General features: G+C 43.6%; 2 protein-coding genes across 2 annotated transcripts in view; one reads left to right on the top strand and one right to left on the bottom strand.

Moving 5' to 3' along the window:
- The window catches only part of MED12L (mediator complex subunit 12L), a 709,720-nt gene that overhangs the window by 180,323 nt on the left and 507,714 nt on the right, over window positions 1–21,683 (top strand). The gene's annotated exons all lie outside the window — the stretch shown is intronic.
- On the bottom strand, window positions 7,965–13,975 carry GPR171 (G protein-coupled receptor 171). Its single transcript, XM_088447706.1, has 2 exons — window positions 13,914–13,975; window positions 7,965–9,318 (listed from the first exon to the last, which is right to left on the bottom strand). Exon 2 carries the CDS (start codon window positions 9,294–9,296, stop codon window positions 8,328–8,330), a length of 969 nt encoding a protein of 322 aa, XP_088303832.1. The 5' UTR covers window positions 9,297–9,318; window positions 13,914–13,975; the 3' UTR covers window positions 7,965–8,327.

Here is a 21,683-nt window from a genome sequence, read left to right as displayed (position 1 = left end):
TGGACAGGCAGCCTTACAGAGCTGAAGCAGAAATAGTCTGCATGACCCTCTCTTTCTGGGCAAGTAATCTTTTGAAACTTTCAGACATGCACAGCAGTGCAGATATTAGAAAACCCGATCTAGTGAGAGGTTTGCCCAGGCCAGAACAGTGTCACAGATTACCTGATCTTTCCAACCCTATGTAATTATGATTGTTTTGATAAATAACTGAAAACAGGATGTACAAGATGGAAACATTATTGCAATTTTGTAGCTGACTAGGGACCCTGTGATTAATTCCATCAATAGTGCAAGAATCTAAACTCAACTGAGCAACACTGCAATAATACTAGTGTCATCCAAATACTATCTAATACACTATCCAAATACTATCTTTTTTCATCTCTCAGATAACAACCTTATCACCTGCACACTCTCCTCCATTACTTCAACCACAATGTCATTCAATCAACCAAGCCTCCTCAAACCCGCAGAAGTATTAATGCAATTAATTTTCAACAACTAGCCACCGCTCTGCAACAATTACTCCAACCAATTTCTACATTCACTTCTCCTGAGACTGCTGCATCACACCTGATCCAGACCATAGAAATAGCCCTTGATGAAGTGGCTTCAGCTGCCCATTACACTCCACGTAGACTTAGACATCAGCCGTGGCATTCCAAATTGACAAGACACCTACTAAAACTGTCACGTAAAGTAGAACGTCAGTGGTGTAAATCTCGTACTCCAAGTGATTTCCTCACATATAAAACTATCTACCAGGCTTATCGAAATGCTCTGGATGCTGCCAAACAAACAGCATATTTCCAATCTCTCATCTCTGCCCAAGCCTCTAACCCCAAGCAACTTTTTAATACATTTAAATCACTTCTTACCCCTCCCACCTGCTACTATCAGTGCAGAAGATCTTGCTTCCTATTTCAAGGACAAGATTGATAGTATCCAAAATGAGATAGTAGGCTCTTCCTCAGCCAGTGACCTGCTCATTTCCCTACCTGAACCCACTCGCACATTCTCTTCATTTGACCCCACAAATGAATATGCAGTATCTACACCAGGGTGGGCAATAAGCATCCCTCCAGCTGTTTTAGAATGATTAAATAGCAAAACTGTGGCTGGGCATGCTGGGATGTGTAGTTCTACAACATCTGGGGGGCAGCTTATTGCCCACCACTGATCTACACTCTTCTCATCCTCCTACAGTAAAGTTCTGTCTCCGGTGCTCATCCCATCATTAACTAAAATCTGTAATCTCATTCTCTACTGGAATCTTTCCATCACTGTTCAAGCATGCGGTGATTACTCTCATTCCGAAAAAAAAATAAATTCTGACCCTAACTTTCTCTCAAATTACTGTCCCAGCTCCCATGCACCTCCAAGCTACTTGAGAGACTTGCTTACACTCGCCTCACACACTTTCTTAACTTTCTTTACAATTTATTGGACCCACTTCAGTCAGGCTTTTGTTCCCAACACTCCACAGAGACAGCACTGACTAAGGTAGTGAATTATCTGGCCACTGCTGAGTCTAAAGGTCATTACTCACTTCTTGATCTTCTAGGTCTCTCTGCTACTTTTGACACTGTTGACCACTCTTTTCTCATACAAACACTACAATCCCTAGGTCTTCAGGGCACAGCCCTTTCTTGGTTCTCATCCTATCTATTTAATCACTCTTTCACTGTTCGCTTTTCTGATTCTGCCTCCTCTTCACTACCTATATCAGTTGGAGTATCACAAGGCTCAGTTTTAGGTCCTCTGCTTTTCTCAAATATACCTATCCTCCCCCGATTTGTCACCATCTGTGCCACTGAATGTCTCTCTGGGATGCAGTCAGGAAGCCGACAGTTGAAATGACTACCGCAAGCTTCCTGACTGTTAAATCCTGTCAGGTTACTAATGACAGGCGTCGAAATCCTGACGCCTGTCATTATACCTACGCCGGGAGCCTGACGTCCAGCATACGGAATGAAGGTAAGCCGGGCGGCGGGTGCGGACAGCTGCTGGGGGGGGGAGGGTTAGGGGCTCCCAGGGAGACTTAGGGTTAGGCACCCCCCCAGGAGGGTTGGGATTATGCTAGGGGAAGGGGGGGTTAGGGTTAGGCTCCCCCGGGAGGAGGTTAGGGTTAGGCACCCCCCCAGAAGACTTAGGTTTAGGCTGCGGGGAAGGGGGGGGTTAGGTTTAGGGACTTGGGGGGGGGGAGGTTAGGGTTAGCACCGCTAAGGGAGGGTTAGGGTTAGGGGGTGAAGGTTAGTATTAGTTAAAAAATGTACCTGTCGGGATCTTCTGTTGTGTCCGACGGTGTTTCATACCGATCCAGTCTCTCTGCCATTTCATCTTAGATGGCATCTAGCCACCTCAAACTTAATATATCCAAAACAGAAATAATTATATTACCACTGGCCAGTAGTAGTTTGGAAATTTGACACACGGTTGTTCCAGTAGTTACCCTGTATAACACTAGTGGGAGAAGTTCCCCCCATATAAAGATACCGTTATAGGAGTATACCTCTGTTGTACAGAGTGAGTATGGTACGCCTCATAATTTGAGGTATAACCCAGAAAAAACCCTCCCTGTTTGAAATTACATACTACACTATTAGTTTCCTTTCCTTTCTACTTCTTCTTACCCTTCTCCGAGGATCATCTATCTGAAGATTTTCGGTTGGAAGAAGAATTTTGGGATGTACACAGGAAAATTCTCCTACCATAGATGAACTTATGGACTAACCAAGAATTGTTGTAACTATATGACACTGAGTTGTTATGTAGGAATTTTATTCTACATTGAGCACATAACCCTGAGTATTATTATACTGTTTACAAAGTGAGCATAGGTGGAGCGCAGTGACAGGGTATTACACCTTTTTGTCTATTTTTTTCTTTTTTTCTGTTTACCTATTTCCCTATAGATCGTAAGCTTGCGAGCAGGGGCCTCTTACCTTTATATCTGTGTGTTACTACCCTTTTTTGTTCTACTAATGTTGTTTCCAATTGTAAAGCGCAACAGAATATGCTCCACTATATAATAAACTGTTAAATATCTAAACACTTCCGGACATTTGTAATGTACCCATAATTACAGTATATGGAAGCGATAGCTCAACAAATTAAGTGTGAAATAATGCAATTGTTTTGATCTTGTAAAATTTCTCTGAACAGATTGGGAGGACCATAGGGCTGCCCAGGCAATGCCTTGTGTTCTCACTTCCGCGATTTTGTCTGCTTTACTTGGACACACAAGTGTCTCTCTTGATAGGGGGCACATTTACTGGGCTCCAAATGATCCATAAAGGAACATTTGCTGCTTTCCCGCTAGATGCTAACCATTGAGCACTGACTACACTACACTGGTATTTTATTTTGGATAGCATCACATCCTATCAGTTGTTGCTAAGTGAGGAGGCTGCAAAAACATCAAATGCAACATATGCAGTAAGGCAGTGGTGTGTAACAGGTGACCCAGGGCTACATGCAGCCCTCTCCCTGTTTCCCCTACTCCAGCTCAGCCTTTCCTGTCTGCTGACAGGAAAAGCAGAGGCCGGAGCATGCTTCTGTGATCAGCCATGTGTGACCACAAGATGATCACAACGAAAAAAAAAAGTTAGAATAAAGAAGAAGATGACACTTACCTGCACCAGGGACCGGTGATCGGTGAGCTCCTATGTGACCGGGTCAGGTGATCGCTGTGTTCCTACTGCAACCCTGGTCATCTGCTCTGTGTTCTGAACTCAGATGTTGTGAAGCCTTGGCCGGCATCTCCATTTACTGCACAGATCAGCTGGTTGGGGTCACGGAGCAGGAGCCCAGTGATCAGCTGACCGGGTCATTGAGTAGCTCACAGGATTACTGATTACCTGAAAGGAGTATAAACTGGGGAAATGAGGGGAACGGGGGTAGCCGACAGTGCATGCGCACGCACAGTCTCAGGGTATTTTTTTGTGAAAAATACCCTGAGAAGTGCGGGGAGGGAATTTGCCAGGACAGAGCTTTCGCGCAAGCTCTATCCCGGCACACAAGTAATTTTATTTTCACATCACAAATGCAATTTTTTTGCGGATTGTGATTAATAGGCCTGTTAATGTTGCCTCCGTAATTGTATGTACAGTACAGTACAAGGTGTGGATGACAGTGTAGATGCACAGAACTTTTTAGACCTATTGCTTTCTCAATTGTAAATAATACATTGTACCATATTTCCAGATTTTGGTTACTTTAGTAATTTGAAAATGATGCTGTACATTCTAGAAATATATACAAACATAACCTTAGATGTTCATAAACGTTGACATTTTAGAAAACAGGCTCTTCTGCTACGCTTTTGCATTCATTGTCACCCATTGCCTCAAAAGTTTATATAAACGTATATACTGTATATGCTATTTACACAAGGATCATTGATCACTGTTACAATCTCATATAGTGCTTCCATTCACATGACAAACTTACATTATACATCCTTCTAAAGGGGGGAGTGTAGAAGTTGCTGATAGCAACCAAGCAGTTTCTACCCATCATTCTATAGTATGTACTTTACAGTGTTCTCCCCAGAAAATGTTGCCAGCCGGGTGCCATTAAGAAGTAGCCAGGTGGGGACCTTCACAATAATGAAATGTTCAAATCCTGGTCTAAAATTGATATAAATTCGAGATTAACATTTTATATATTACCGTATATACTCGAGTATAAGTCAACCCGAATATAAGCCGAGGTACATACTTTTACCCAAAAAAACTGGGAAAACTTACTGACTCGAGTATAAGCCTAGTGTGGGAAATGGCAGCAGCTGGTAGTGCCCCCAGTAGTAATTCCCCCTGGTTGTGCCCCCAGTAGTAATCCCTCCTGGTAGTGCCCCCAGTGGTAATCCCCCCTTTCAGTGCCTCCAGTAGTAATCCCCCCCTGGCAGTACCCCCAGTAGTAATCCCCCCTTTTAGTGCCCCCTGTAGTAATCCCCCACTGGTAGTGCCCCCTGTAGTAATTCTCCCCTGGTAGTTCCCCCAGTGGTAATCCCCCCTTTTAGTGCCCCCTGTAGTAATCCCCCCTTTTAGTGCCCCCTGTAGTAATCCCCCCCTGTAGTAATCCTCCCCTGGTAGTGCCCCCTGTAGTAATCGCCCCCTGATAATGCCCCTTGGTAGTGCCCCCTGTAGTAATCGCCCCCTGGTAGTGCCCCCTGTAGTCCTCCCCCCCCTAGTAGAGAGAGACGTGAAAAGAATAAAAAAAAAATAAACACTTACCGTAAACTCCCGCTCCTGATCCCGCCGCTGTCCGCTCCTCCGGCCGCTTTGCATGGGAGAGACGTCGTCATGACGACGTGTCTCCCATCACCCACTGCGGGAGCCGGAAGATGGCTCCCGCAGTGGGAGCAGCAGCAGCCGCTGAGAGTCTGACAGACTCTCAGCGGCTGCTGATTACACCAAACACGCAGCTGCCGGCTCCGGATGCTGTGTGTTTGGCAGTGTGTAGCGCTGACCGAACTCCGTCCGGTCAGCGCTATACTTGACTCGAGTATAAGCCGAGGGGGTACTTTTTCAGCACATTTTTTGTGCTGAAAAACTCGGCTTATACTCGAGTATATACGGTAACTGTTCTCAGCTGTCTGCAGCTTTTTCATAATCAAAGTCTGTAGGATCTAGTCCCTCTAGTGTGCATGTGATTCCTTAAACAGGTTCTAATTAGTTTTACAGCAAAAAGTCCTTAGAGCTAGCCAGATACTGCACACTTGCTTTTTGGACACAATTAAGATTGGGCCAGATACTGCACACTTTTTTTTTTGACACAAATAAATTTTTTAAGAGCTGACCAGATACTGCCCCACTTGCTATCTGGACTGATAGCCAACCCAGATATTGCCCCACCTGCTAGCTACACAGAAGGTCTGGTAACAAATAACTTACTAGCTTGACACAGATGGCAGCGCTACCCAGCTACAGCCCCACTTGCTGGCTAGAAGGATAGCCATCCCAGATATTGCCCCATTTGTAGGCTGCACAGACGTTCCCGAGCAACAAACATGCGGATGCTGAAATGCAGAAAGTGGACGCAGGCAGCCCACTCTCAACTGTTCACCGTCGACTGTTCCTGCCAGCAACCATGCACCTTTGCTTTTACACTGGAGGAGGGATCTGCTCTGCCCTCTAGTCTGACACTGCCTGGCACTGTGACTTGGCCAATAAGTCATATACACTGATGTTTCTATATGAAATGTCAGTGGAGCGCAGCTTTTTCAGCCATGTCACAGTGCCTGATGGCAGGGGAATTTTGCCGGACGAACCACCTATGAAATAAAGCTTGGGGAGAACACTGATAGCTACAATCTGATTGGCTGCTATGGGCAAATTCTCCACTTCCCTCACTGGTAGGATTGATGCATCTCTCTAATAGCCTTGAATTACTTTTTTTTTTAGAATTTTATCCATTGTTTATCTGACTAAAAACAACTGTAGTTGGGCAAAATGTCAAAGACCCGTTTGGCAGCAATGCCTCATGGCTGGATCACTGGAAATGCCTTGCTGTGTGGGCAATCAGTGACCACATGCCTGCTTGCCAATGTAGCGATCAAAAACCAGAACAAACAAAAACACTTTTCATCCCAATCTCATTTCATTAGATTAGAAAAAAAATGTTTTGGGTTCAAGATGATGGCATATCTGATACTCCTGTGTATGGGAGGAATGCAGTTGACATCCCGGCTCCAAAATCCTGACCACTGGCATTCTGACAGTGAGTATTAGGGTTAGGCACTAGGGGAAGGGTTAGGGTTAGGCTGCGGTACAAGAGAGTTAGGGTTAGGCTGCAGGACGGGAGGGTTAGGGTTAGGCTGCAGGACGGGAGGGTTAGGGTTAGGCTGCAAGAATGGTGGTTTAGGGTTAGGCTGCAGGAGGGGATGGTTAGGGTTAGGCTGCAGGAATGGTGTGTTAGGGTTAGGCTGCAGGAGGGGAGGGTTAGGGTTAGGCTGCAGGAATGGTGTGTTAGGGTTAGGCTGCAGGAGGGGAGGGTTAGGGTTAGGCTGAGGGATGGGAGGGTTAGGCTGTGGGAGAGGAGGGTTAGGGTTAGGCTGCAGGAGGGGAGGGTTAGGCTGCAGAAGGGGAGGGCTAGGGTTAGGCTGTGGGAGAGGAGGGTTAGGCTGCAGGAGGGGAGGGTTGGGTTAGGCTGCAGGAGAGGTGGGTTATGGTCAGGCTGCAAGACGGGAGGGTTAGGCTGCAAGAATGGTGGGTTAGGGTTAGGCTGCAGGAGGGGAGGGTTAGGGTTAGGCTGCAAGATTGGTGGGTTAGGCTGTAGGAGAGGAGGGTTGGGGTTAGGCTGTGGGAAAGGTGTGTTAGCGGGAGTGTTAGGGTTAGGATGCAGGAGGGGAGGGTTAGGCAGCAGGAGGGGAGGGCTTAGGTTAGGCTGCAGGACTGGAGGGTGAGGGTTAGGCTGCAGGAAAGGGAGGGTTAGGCTGCGGGACGGGAGGGTTAGGGTTAGGCTGTGGGAGAGGAGGGTTAGGGTTAGGCTGCAGGAGGGGAAGGTTAGGGTTAGGCTGCAGGAGGAGAGGGTTAGGCTGCGGGAGAGGAGGGTTAGGGTTAGGCTGCAGGAGGAGAGGGTTAGGCTGCAGGAGAGGAGGGTTAGGGTTAGGCTGCAGGAGGAGAGGGTTAGGCTGCAGGAGGAGAGGGTTAGGCTGCGGGACGGGAGGGTTAAGGTGAGGCTGCAAGAATGGTGGGTTAGGGAGAAAGTTAGGATAAGGGTTATAATAGTTACAAATATGTGTCGAGATGCTGCTGTCTGTATTCTTACCGGCGACATCCTGACTTCCAGGATCCTGTACACAACCCGTATGGGATAATTTTAGAGAATGGAAAGGGACTGTGAAATTATATTTTAGGTTATGATGCGTACAAAAGTTTTATTTCATCAGTACCTTTTCTTTATTAATGTACAGAAGGCATCTGTCTCTTCAATCACAGCCCATAATACTGTAGCTGAGTTTTTTATATTATACTGAATATAAATATATATAAACCGATGTATCAAAGTGTCCATTTCTTTTTATGTGCAAATAAATCTTTAGATCAGTTGAACACACAATACCACTTTAACTCTAGGTATTGTACAACTAAATAATGTTGTACTTAGAGCACATTGAGGCGCAATCTGTTGTCTTGTCCGAGGGGGATGGACTTTGTATCCCATATAAAAGGACTGAGGATCTGTAACTGTGATTTATGGATGTGGGGCAGTGGCGTCACAAGGAGGGTGCGGGGGGTGCAGCGCTCTGCCGCACGCACAGCGTCCCTCCCCGCACCAGGTGACACCGCAGGGAGGGACGCCACTGATGTGAGGTTGTATTACTACACTGCTGTCTCCATAGCAGTGTTGCCTCCCGTCACAACTCTAACCTCTTTCTTCATGGAGAATGTTTTGGTTATTTTATGCCTGAAGTTTTTAGAGAAGTAAAAGTACACAATAGGATCAAAGCAAAGATTGGAAACTGAGAGCAACAATGTAGACTCTTTTGCATGGAAGAGCACTTGCTTCAGGCTGCAGTCTGTCAGCACATCATTCTGACTCAAGGTATATGGGATTCGCACAATGTGGTAGGGAAGGAAGCATATGACGTACCCCGCCGTCACAAGGAAGATTTGTACCAAAGCCGCTTTGATGTCCTTAAATTCTTCACAATCCTTTTTTCTGTAAAGTCTTTTAATAGTAATAAAATTAGAGATCAAAATGATACCAGAGCAGTTTAAAAATATGGCAAGGCTGATAAAGTTACTTAGCATGTGCCAGTCTCTTCCCAGCTTTTGCTTGAAGTCAATGCATCCAACAACTTCACGCTCTGGAATGTTTTTTATAGGTATCAGCATGTTCGGTAGCATAATGCTCAGCACTAGAGCCCAAACAACTGCTGATAACATTTTAGCAAATCCCCTCTTCTGTATTTGATACAACTTAGCACTCTGTATAGTTTGGAGACAGCGGTCCATGCTGACAAATCCCAGGAATATAATTGATATGTACATGCTGATGTAAATGATACAAGCTGTTACTTGGCAGTGGAAGATCTTCAACTTCCAAGATGCCAAACCCAAGTCCACCACTATCTTAAACGGCAAGGCCAGAGTCAGTAGGAAGTCTGCCACCAGCAGGTTGATGAGGTATATGCTGATACATTTCTGGCTGTTGTCTTTCCGAGTGAATGCCCACAAAGCAAAGCAACTTCCAAAAAACCCAACCATAAATATCAGCCAATAGAAATAGGTGAACGGTTCCAAGTCTCTGTTCACAGCACAGTAGGAAGTGTTGGCAATGTCCGTCATCGTATATCCGCTCCAAAGGTGACTTTGAATAGTAAGTGAAAAACAGAAGGAAATGAAGTTATGTTTATGTATATTTGAAATGTCTAGGCTTAAATATTTTGATCAAAATATGAACCAATACCTCCAACTTTCATTGTGCCAGATGAATACAGTCAGGTGTTGACAATAACTGGCTATTTGTTTTGTATAAATATATCCACATTTATATTGTCATGCAGCTGGCACCAATATAATATGGTATGAACCGAGCCCTGCTTTATCTATTATTTATATAGCACAGTCTCCTTGCCCAGTCAAGCTTATGATCAAGTTTTGACACCTGTTGCGCATGGAGAACTCCATAAACATATTTCGTAATCATTGTTATGTATTCACTGCATTTTTTGCTTGTGAAATATCATTTAGCTTTCTATCTCTTTCCATTTCCAAATGTCTGTGTGTTTCCTGAGTTCCAAACCTTATACATATCCTAATAAGTACATTCTGTACAGTATACTCTACAACAGTCACCTAGTCAGAGTGATGTTAATGACGTTCTACAGGACTTGGTGACGCCAAATACACAATACTTAGGGGCCTATTTACTAAGCAGTGATAGGAGACAGAGTGAAAAGTGATAAGAAAGTGAAAAGGTGCCAGCCAATCAGCTCCCAACTGTCATCTCACAGGCTGTGTTTGGAAAATGACAGTTGGGAGCTGATTGGCTGGTACTTTATTACTTTCTTATCACTTTTCACTCTGTCTCCTAACACTGCTTAGTAAATAGACCCCTTAATATGAAGCAGTTCATATGATTTGCCTGCTCATCTTCCCTAACAAGCTTACATATGGGTTCATTTTTGTGGTTTATACAGAATACTCAGTAAATTGTTGGCACTTCTAACCATTGGCATAGCTTTAGTGGATGCAGGGAGTGCCATTGCTATAGGGCCCAGGCACTTAGGGGGCCCATCTTTGGGCCCTGACTCAACTGCACCCAGGTGATAAAGTTATCTACAAGGTTCCCAGAATTGCCCGCTATGCAGTGTTGCAAAATGTGAACTGGGGAACTGTGTAGCATGTGTACTGGTGGCAGTACAGTGTGGCATATTGTTAACTTGGGGCACTACAATGTGACATAATATGAACTGGGAGCACTGTGTGATATAATGTGAACTAGGGCACTACCATGGGCATTCTCTAGAAGGGGGAATGGGCCCCTTCAGAATGTTGCTATGGGGTCCACAAAGTTCTGGCTGTGCCCCTGCTTCGAACTATTCTATTGTATCTGTGTGTAAGTATGAGTACTCTGTATACACTGAAGGGACTATTAATATGTGGTGATAGTATAGGTTTTTCTATCAATACAATTTACAATGAAATCTTTCACTTGGCCACTTGAGCAAAGCTCAGCTCCTTGGCGATACTGGCTGATAGCAGTAAAGGTGTGTACACACAGTACGATATCTATGAACGATAATTATATCGGTCAACGATATATCGTTCATATCATTCATTTTTATGCAGTGAACGACCAACGATGCACGTTCCCGCATGAACGAAAATGATAACTATAATCATCCGTACATACAGGCCAACTTGCACGATATTGTCAACTTTGCCTGTTCAGAGATGTGGCAGGATGACTTCACTGTAAGATATCTTTCAAGTTGTTGCTGGTACAGATCATACCGTGTGTATGCAGCTTAATGGTGCGTACACACGTAGCGATATAAATGAGTTATTTGAACGTTATCGTTACTGTTATCATTCAAATCGGTCATTTAAATGGTCCCTTCCAACTCACCATTGACCAGCGATGTGTGGCCACGTATGGACGATACCGATATCGTCCATCGGCCGTGCATACTGCTCGATATCGAGCAGATTACTATAGGGACAATTGCCGGTCGCTATAGTCATCGGTGACTTGGTGGTGTGCTGGATGTTCGATATCGATCATCCAATACACCAGGGAGGGTGCAGGACGATTAGCCAGCAATATTGTATCGCAGGCTGATCGCTACGTGTGTATGCACCATTAGAGTAGTCTTACTGCTTATACAGCCAGTCCTGGTCCATTCGTGATCTGGCTTCAATGGTTCACACACACATTCTGCTCTGAACTTGGGCTTCCAATTACAGATTTATTACAAATCAAAGTTAAAAATAAATAAAAAATAAACATTGTTATGTGATGTAAATGATTCTAGATTGTCTGAGTAAAGTACTGTGGAATCTGTGTGCATAATATAAATAACTGTTAATAAATAAATAAATAAATAAACAATCTTCTTTTTTTATATTTGGCAAAGGATAAAATGCTGTATTTTGATAAGAAGGCATTTTGTCCCACCTGGTGCCAGGATGGTGATAGAGATGGGAGGGCAGCCGGTGGCATATAGGCTTCCCCATGCAAAGTTATAGCTGGAGATATCCAGCGGAATAAAGCTAGAGGAGGCCGGGGAGCTTCTCTGCTGACTGCCTTCTATTCATATAGCGATATTGTAATAAGTCTGCATGTATTCTGTGCCTTTTGTTTTACTGCGGTGAAACACTACATACTGTAGGTTTCAAATAATAGTTTATTTATATTGGAATCGGCATGTTTATTTAGTATTTACCCCAAATTATACTGATTTTATATGTCTGTGTATTTTATATTATATGAATAAATAATCTAATATGAAATATGAGGGTGATTCAACTTGGATATGCTATTGCAGCTGCGATAGCTTTAATATGGTAATACAGCAGGAGGCATCACGCCTCCTTCATGCATTACTGATCTGAGCTGCGTTCTTGGACGCAGCATCAGATCATCTGCGTGTACATCGTCCGGCTGCGTTGGTCATGCAAGCCGGCCACCACAGATGAGTAAATTATGCCAGGAAATCTTTGTCAGCCGGCTGAGATCCTGAGATCACTGACAGTCTGCTGCAGACTGGGTGCAGGATTGCAGACCTGTACTGCGCATGCACAGTATGGGCCAGGCGCACCATGCACAGACTCCTGATAATCCGGAATCTTCATGACCCAGTCACTGCGTCCACAGCTGAATTACCCCCTATATACATAGTAAAAGATGTACACTACTTGCTTTGTTTGGTTGATGTTTCCTAATCAGCCTAATTCGTTTGTACACTGCACTTGAGCAGGGGATCCGGTCTAAAGATCTACAGTTAAAAGGTCGACAATGTTTAGATAGACACCAGATGTTAGACAGTCAATAGGTCGACAGGGACAAAAGGTCGACATATAAGAAGTTCAACAGTGTCAAAAGGCCGACACAGAAATGGTCGAAACATTAAGGTTAGACACTTACCGACGGATTAGGGTTTTTCACTTACCGGAGGGTTAGGGTTAGGCACTTACCCCGACAGTTAGGGTCAGGCACCAGGAGGTAGGGTTAGGCACTTACCCCGACAGTTAGGGCCAGGCTCCAGGAGAGAGGGTTAGGCATTTACCAGAGGGTTAGAGTTAGGCACTAGAAGGCACGGTAAGGGTCAGACACCTACCCCAACGGTTAGGGTGAAGATTAGGGTTAGAAAACAAAAAAAACACGTTTCGACCGTTTTTGTGGCGACCATTTAATGTCTACCTTTTGACCCTGTTGACCATTTACACCTGTCGACCTTCTTACATGTCAGCCTTTAGTGTGTTGACCTTTTGTCCCTGCTGACCTATTCACTGTCTTAACATCTGGTGTCTATCTACACATTATCTACCTTTTTACTGTAGATCTTTCAATCCACACCCCTTGAGCAGCAACGTTATAACTTTAAAGACTATTTCACAACCTTTAATAGAACATAGTGATTTCCTCTGAATACATATGTTTAATAAACTGTTCCTAACTTTAGAGTTTTAACATGAAAACCACAATGCAGCTGTAGAATTGTCTTAGTTGTTTTGCACACTGTAATCCAGTTTTAATACAATGCATACAACAGAAAAAGTATGACCAAGATTTTTGGGCTCATGGAGAGGTGGACGCATTTTGTAACCAAACAGTAGGAGATAAATTAACCCCCCCAAAAATATACATTCTGCACAGGTCAGCAGAGGTAGCACATCCGCCTGTGTTACTCCCAGAGGAAACGGTAATATATGTAGAAAGTTGATGCTAGGACAAAACTGTAGCATGTGCCTGGTTTGCGCCAAGAGATGTGTGATGACCATGTTATTAGTAAGTGCTAAGCTTACAGTACAGTATTCGTATGGAGTTATAAGCAATATTTGTGAGCGAATCTATATTGATGGAAGTGTAAACCTTTTTTTTTCTGCATGCGTATTGTATACCTTACGTCCAACTCTACATCAGTATCTATGTGAGCAAATAAGATGGTGTTGGGGGTCTTCTGTTCAAATTGCTGGTCTGCCATAATTCTTTCAATCACTGCCGTGTACCAAAGATCTTACCAATTATATGGGTCCTCAACCAAACCTACTTACTGTAGAAAAGCCCAGAATTGCACCGTTTATAATTACTGAGCTTTTAATTTCAATGATTAGAATCTCTCCTGGAGCTTAGGTGCACTATACAACACTTTGAGGGAAACGTTAATTGCAGCCTACTAAATTCCAGGGACTCCTCTTATTAATGTACAGATATAGTAGATATATAAGAGACAATACCTGTTTTTTCTGTCCTTTTGGGCTTTCTGGCAGAGTTAGACTGCAGCAGTCGTCTAGTTCTCGGCATCTGATATACAACACTGTTCCCCCTTCCCTATCTTGCAAACAGGCAGGTCTGTGGTGCTAGTGGTTTTGCTTTGACACATCAATTGACGTAGTTGAAACTGAACTTTTTGTAAAAAGATTTTCCCTTTTTGTCATCTGGTATGTACAAAATACCCATTCTTCCTCTCCATTACAGTTTATTAAACAAATATATATATATGTGTATGTATGTATGTATATATATATATATATATATATATATATACAATATACACACAGTCAGGTGCATAAATATTGGGACATTGACAGAATTTTCATATTTTGGCCTCTATTCGCCACCACAATGGCTTTGAAATGAAACAAACAAGATGTGCTTTAACTGCAGACTTTCAGATTTAATTTTAGGGTAATTACATCCAAATCAGGTGAACGGTGTAGGAATTTTTAAGGGGCCAAAAGTAATGGGACAACCTAAACATTCCTAAATCTAACTTTCACTTTTTAATACTTTGTTGCAAATTCTTTGCAGGCAATTATAGCCTGAAGTCTGGAACGCATAGACATCACCAGACGCTGGGTTTCATCCCTGGTGATGCTCTGCCAGGCCTCTACTGCAAATGTCTTCAGTTCTTGCTTGTTCTTGGGGCATTTTCCCTTCAGTTTTGTCTTCATCAAGTGAAATGCATGCTCAATAGGATTCAGGTCAGGGGATTGACTTGGCCATTGCATAACATTCCACTTTTTAGCCTTAAAAAACTCTTTGGCTGCTTTTGCAGTATGGTCATTGTCCATCTGCACTGTGAAGCGCCGTCCAATGAGTTTTGAAGCATTTGACTGAATATGAGCATATAATATTGCCCGAAACACTTCAGAATTCATTCTGCTGCTTTTGTCAGCAGTCACATCATCAATAAATACAAGGGACCCAGTTCCGTTGGCAGCCATACATGCCCACGCCATGACACTACCACCACCATGCTTCACTGATGAGGTGGGATCATGAGCAGTTCCTTTCCTTCTCCATACTCTTCTCTTCCCATCACTCTGGTACAAGTTGATCTTTGTCTCATCTGTCCATAGGATGTTGTTCTAGAACTGTAATGGCTATTTTAGATGTTGTTTGGCCAACTGTAATCTGGTCTTCCTGTTTTTGTGGCTCACCAATGGTTTACATCTTGTGGTGAACCCTCTATATTCACTCTTGTGAAGTCTTCTCTTGATTGTTGACCTTGACACATATACACCTACCTCCTGGAGAGTGTTCTTGATTTGGCCAACTGTTGTGAAGGGGTTTTTCTTCACCAGGGAAATAATTCTTCTGTCATCCACCACAGTTGTTTTCCGTGGTCTTCCGGGTCTTTTGGTGTTGCTGAGCTCTCCGGTGTGTTCTTTCTTTTTAAGAATGTTTCAAACAGTTGATTTGGCCACACCTAAAGTTTTTGTTATCTCTCTGATGGGTTTGTTTTGATTTTTCAGCCTAATGATGGCTTGCTTCACTGATAGTGACAGCTCTTTGGATCTCATATTGAGAGTCGACAGCAACTGATTCTAAAATGCAAATCTCACACCTAGAATCAACTCCAGACCTTTTACCTGATTAATTAATAATGAAATAATGACGGAATAGTCCACACCTGTCCATGAAATAGCTTTTGAGTTTATAGTCCCATTACTTTTGGCCCCTTAAAAAGTGGGAGGCACATATAGAAACCATTGTAATTCCTACACCGTTCACCTGATTTGGATCTAATTACCCTCAAATTAAATCTGAAAGTCTGCAGTTAAAGCACATCTTGTTTGTTTCATTTCAAAGCTTTTGTGGTGGTGAATAGAGGCCCAAATATGAAAATTCTGTCAATGTCCCAATATTTATGCACCTGACTGTGTATATATATGTGTGTATATATATATGTGTGTGTATATATATATATATATATATATATATATATATATATATATAAAACAAGTCCCAGTCGCACTCCGCAAACATAGTCCAGAAACCAGAGTGCTTGGCACATCCATTTAAATGCAAATTCAAAAAGTGTATTATTAGAATCAGCAGCAGAATTATACATGGTTATGTTCACCACAATAACACTTAATGGTAATGACGGTCAGGTACCATACTAAAATAAGCCAGGGTGGTCAGATACACTTGGCAAAGCCGTCATAATGCGTGGAAACATGGTCAGTTGTCCGTGTTTCGGCGCAACAAGGTGTCCTTGATGAAGGCGCTTGTTGCATCGGACAGACAGCTGTAGGACAGACAACTGATCACATGTTTGGCAAGTGCATCTGATCACCCTGTCTTGTTTCAGTATGGTACCTGACCGTCATTACCACTATGTATAATTGTGGTGAACATAACCATGTATATTGCTGCTGCTGATTCTAATAATACACTTTTTTGTATTTGCATTTAAAGGGATGTGCTTGCTCCTTTTTTACTGTGTGTGTATGTATATATATATATATATATATATATATATCCAATAGTGACCCGGCACTTACCAGTCCTCTCCATTGTACCTCGCTCCGGTGCCTTCCAAAGGGGAAAGGTTCCCCGAATGCATATACGAAAAAAGGCGGCACTCAGAGACTTCAGTAAGGAGTGTAGCAAGTACCCACTGCGGGGTAACTTTTAATGTGACAACTTCACAGCATCATATATATATATACCGTGTTTCCCCGATAATAAGACACTGTCTTATTTTTTTTTTGGCTCCAAAAAACACCATAGGGCTTATTTTCGGGGTAGGTCTTATTTTAACTAACATTGATAGCCCCTTATGCAGGCCCCCCTGTAGCAGTGCCCCTTATGCAGGCCCCCCCCTGTAGCAGTGCCCCTTATGCAGGTCCCCCCCTGTAGCAGCCCCCCCCCTGTAGCAGTGTCCTTTATGCAGGCCCCCTTATTGCAGTGCAAGTAGGGTACTTACCTGAGTCACCGCCGTCCGGGATGTCCCTTTCACTTGCGCGCTGACTGGATCTAATATGACCCAGCAGGCGCGGCCGCACAGGATCCTCAGCGCGCGGGTGACGTCATGACGTCACCCGCGCACTGCATGACTGGGAACGCTGGTCTCTGCAGCGTTCCCAGCTCAAAAAGAAAAAAAGGTAGGTCTTATTTTCGGGGTAGGGCTTATTTTAGACCGGGCTTCACAAGTAAGGGTAGGGCTTATTTTCAGGGTAGGTCTTATTATCGGGGAAACACGGTATATGTATATATATATATATATATATATATATATATGTGTGTGTGTGTGTACCAGGGTTGCCTACCTTTAATATTCTCTTCCCGGGAGAAGCCCGGGTAAGAGAAGCAGCAGGGGGCCGACGGGGGCGGGGCTTGACGATTCGCGTCATTAAGCCCCGTCCCCTCGCTGTAAAATTGCCGCGATTGGGCACACTTTACATAGGGGGATTCATGCAGAATCACAGCTTAAGCCCCGCCCCCTTCACGGAGACCCGCGATTGCCGTGGGTATTCTCCTAATTCTGCCCACTTCACTAGGAAGTGGGCAGAATGCGGGAGAAATGCCTACCCTTCCGGGGGTGCGGGGGGTTACCCGAAAAATCGCGAGCCTCCCGCGAAAACCGGTAGGGTAGGCATGTATGGTGTGTACGTTTCAAGGCTCTCTGGTCTTCTCTTCAGGACGTGAACATAAGAAGAAAAGGCCAGAGAGCCTTGAAACGTTGACACTTATATTCATGATGTTGATGTTCATCATCTAATACAAATCTATTTTTTCAACTACTGGAGTGCGCTTTCCTTTTCTATAGTGCCTGCATACCCAGGCCAGGAAGATTTGTTTCTATGTCACTTTATTAAGACATTTAAAGCACACAGACCCAGGAGATCATAAACTCAGTAATAAAAGTGTAATCACTATTTGGAGGTGCATAGAAAAATGAAGATATTTGAGATTATTGTGAATTTTAGCTAAAAATGATTACAGGTTTTGTACACCACACGTTGATGAGTCTAAAGGTTATATAATAGCCTTTGAGATGCAGGTATGGTAGTGATTCCGAGAAGTAAGCTTAGATTATAAAAGTGGGATTAATTTAAGGTAAATTATTATTTACACTTTAAAATGTGGGCTGTATTAGCATCTCGCAGGTTATTGCATAAGACCCTAAGTCACCACCGCTGCTGAACAGGGGCGGTTTAAGAGAGGAGGGGGAAAACTACTCTGTGCGGTCCCCATTCTCTCTATGGTGCAGTAGACTCTGGCATTGTGCCAGAGTCTATTGTGCATGCGCAGGTTTCCAGTAGCATTGCGCCCGCGCCATGGTACCAGCGACTACTCTACTGCTCAAGCGCAAATCTCAGGAAAATGGCACCACACCATTTCTCCAGTGATTTGTGCCGTTATTGAAGCGCTGGTGCAGAACTCCGAAGAGGTAATTATTAAACATGGGTGTGCGGTGCGGGGCCCCCTGGACCCAGGGTTCTGTGTGCACCGCACACCCTGCATCCCTTATAGATACACCAATGCTGCTGAAAGCTTTACCTAATTTATAAGCATACAAATGAGCTGATGATTTTATACTGGCTAAGCAGAGCTTCCATTAAAAAGTTTTTATTCTGGTACTTTTATGTAGCCACCCCTAGCTCAACAGAAACATTGCAGTGCTTAGCACTACAGCTCACAACCTCCTCCTCCTCCTTCTCTTCCTGAGGATAAGTTAGTTAAAAATAATGCTACACAGGCAGTTACAACTTAATTTATGGAACAATTCAACAGAGGTGTATGATGAACTATATGATTATTGTAAAGAAGGGTGGATAGCGTACCCTTACAACATGTGCTGTTGTAGAATCATGACAATTGAGGCCTGTAGCATGAAAATGTGGCATGATCTTGTATCATAATGTCATGGGTGCATGATCAGTGCTTCCAGGGCAACTTCTTTAGGCAACATGCAAACGGCTGGAGACCAAAAAAAAAAACGTCCACATTCAGAGCGAGCGCCCGCCAGCAGCGAGCGGCTCTGAATCAGGGCCATAGTCCTCAAATTGGATCTATTTCCCTAAAGCAGGACAGTTGGCAGATTTGGAGTTTTACTATACTAGAGCATAACTTTACTAAGAATTACCTTGGAGATCAAAGGCATATCTGCATGAAACTCACATGCAAAACACAATTTCACACGCAAATTGATGGCTATAGACCACAGGTCCTCAAATTCGATCCTCAGTGCATGTTTTCCAGGTTTCCTCACAGAATCACAAGTGAAATAATTAGCTTCACCTGTGGATCTTCTAAAATATGTCAGTGAGCAATGAATACACTTGTGCACCTGCTGGGTGACCTGGAAAACCTGACCTGTGTGGGGTCCCGAGGACCGAGTTTGAGAACCACTGCTATAGACCATTGGATCACACATTAGACACTTTACCTCAGGAATACAACTCACGGATTTACTACGATTCATGTTTGGAAACACAATAGAACACGGACAAAAGCTGCAGCAGAATAGAAGAATCACATTGTCAGCTGAATGTCATGCAGAAGCACTGCATAAATCAGTGTGATCTGTGTATGTTACAGTGTAAAGAAATGGTTAAACAATAGAAAAAACGGTGTCGCCACCCAAAGCATAATCAGCCCCTGACCCTGTTCTGCTACTGGTTCACCCGTATTTCCAGTAACCAGCACCAGGCTCAACCAGCCGGGGGGTAATACCATAGCAGGGGCACAGACATCACGGGGCCCCCCCTGCATCACATTAACTAGCCCCAAAATGGTCACCCCAGCTCTGGGATTCCTCAGAAAGTGGTGTGTTTGTATGAAATCAGTATGAATGACCGCCGGACGTCAGCCCGGTGGTTGAAATCCCGACCCCGGCAGCCCGATGGGTGAAAATCCCGACAGCGCAGGTAAGTATATTATCCCTACCCCTCTCCCCCCCCAAACCTAACTCTCCCTTAGGGGTGCCTAACCCTAACCTCCCCACCTAGTGCCTAAACCTAACCTTCCCCCATTAGTGCCTAAACCTAACCCCCTCTCCACGCACCCTACACCTAACCCCCCCGCGGGGGTGCCTAACCTTAACCTCCCCCCTAGTGCCTAAACCTAACCCCCGATCCCCCAGGCCTAACCCTAACTTTCCCTGGGGGGGTGCCTAACCCTAAATCCCCTCGGGGGTCCCTAATTCTAAACCCCCCATCCACAGCAACGTGTATACTCACCCCTGGCAGAGCACGATCGGTCCAACGTTTTCTCGGCAATCAGCCGTTGGGATTAACCTAGGCGTCAGTATTTCGATGCCTATGTTAAATCCCTTGTCGGGATTTGAGAACGGCGGCCATCAGTCTCATAACTACATCCCGTTTGTACCTTGTAATTTAATTTAAATATAAATGTGAATAACCATAACAATTTGTTTATCTTTGTTGATTTTGCTAAAATACAATGTTCTATTATTTTCAATTCTGTGATTCTCCAGTTCGGTGGCTCCAGTTCACAGTACTCCTCTTTCCCACTAAGGCATAACTCCCAGCATTTAAACACATAAAATCAGGACAAAATTACCCAAACATTGCTCCCAATCCACCCAAATCTCATCCAGAGTCACACAGAAGCATGAAAATTGGACCATTGGCAGGTAAATTCTACGGTGAGCAAACTCTACTGTGTTGTTGTGGCCTCCGCTTTCAGCTTCCTATTTGCAATGATGTTGCTGCATTACACTAACATTTAACCTTTAGTGCTGCAGAAATTGAGAATTTTATGGTTTTTTTAACCTTGAGGCAACAAAATAATAGTAAAACCTCTTATTGTGAGTCCAGAAGTAAAACATAAAACAATTGTCGTTGCTTAATCCCTTCACTGCTGAGGGCTTTTCTCACTCCTGTGCTGAGCCCATTTCAATTTTTGAGCTCAAATTTCAACATGAATATTGCTCAATTTTTTAAGCAGTACTAGCACAAAATCACAAAATATACCTGTTTTTTTCAGAAGACACTGCTTTCTTAGAAAATACCATTAGTGCTTTCACTTTGTAAAAATACGTGAAATAAAATTGAACCAAAATGGCTGAAGCTTCAGTAAACTGAACGAACAGCAAATGTGATTTATTTTTTCTAAGCAGCACAAAGAAATACTTTGTGGTTCAAGTTTCAGCATTAATCCACCTTTCCGAAATTGCAAAATCAGGATTGTATGCAGAGGTTTCAATAACAAAATCAGCACTTGAAAATAATAAAGCATTATTTTTCTGCAAGTTTTCACCAACTGAAGCATGATGTAGTGACCGGGTGGAATTCCACCCTTTGGAGAAACAAAGAATTTGCAACATCTTGAAATTGAATCACTACATGTTGGCTACCATACTTGATCCTAGGTTTAAGGTGTAAGTAATGTTGTTCTTTCCAATGGACGCAGATCTTAAAAGATGCAAAAATCTTCTCGCGAGCAAGTTGTTCCCAAGAACAATTGCATTGTGCACCACTTTTCATTATGGGCTTTGCCAAGATTTTGTGTGTTTGACAGGCAGTGTATATTGCTGTACTTTACTGGAGCATTCATGTTCTTTTGTATCTTGCAATGCCATCCATCACCAGCCTCTCATCCAGGCGTATAGACCCCATTTTCTGCAGCTTCTCAGCAGATGCAGAGTAATAATTAATAATTATCGACTTCGCCTAGGCTGTTATTCTGCCTTGAATCCTGAGTCCTGTAATTTGCTGTTTGGATTCTGTTTCCAATTTAAAAATCTC

The sequence above is a fragment of the Taudactylus pleione genome, unplaced genomic scaffold (genome assembly GCF_031769625.1).
Source record: "Taudactylus pleione unplaced genomic scaffold, aTauple2 ptg000436l, whole genome shotgun sequence".
Classification (NCBI taxonomy): domain Eukaryota; kingdom Metazoa; phylum Chordata; class Amphibia; order Anura; family Myobatrachidae; genus Taudactylus; species Taudactylus pleione.
This window is presented reverse-complemented; position numbering and strand designations above follow the sequence as displayed.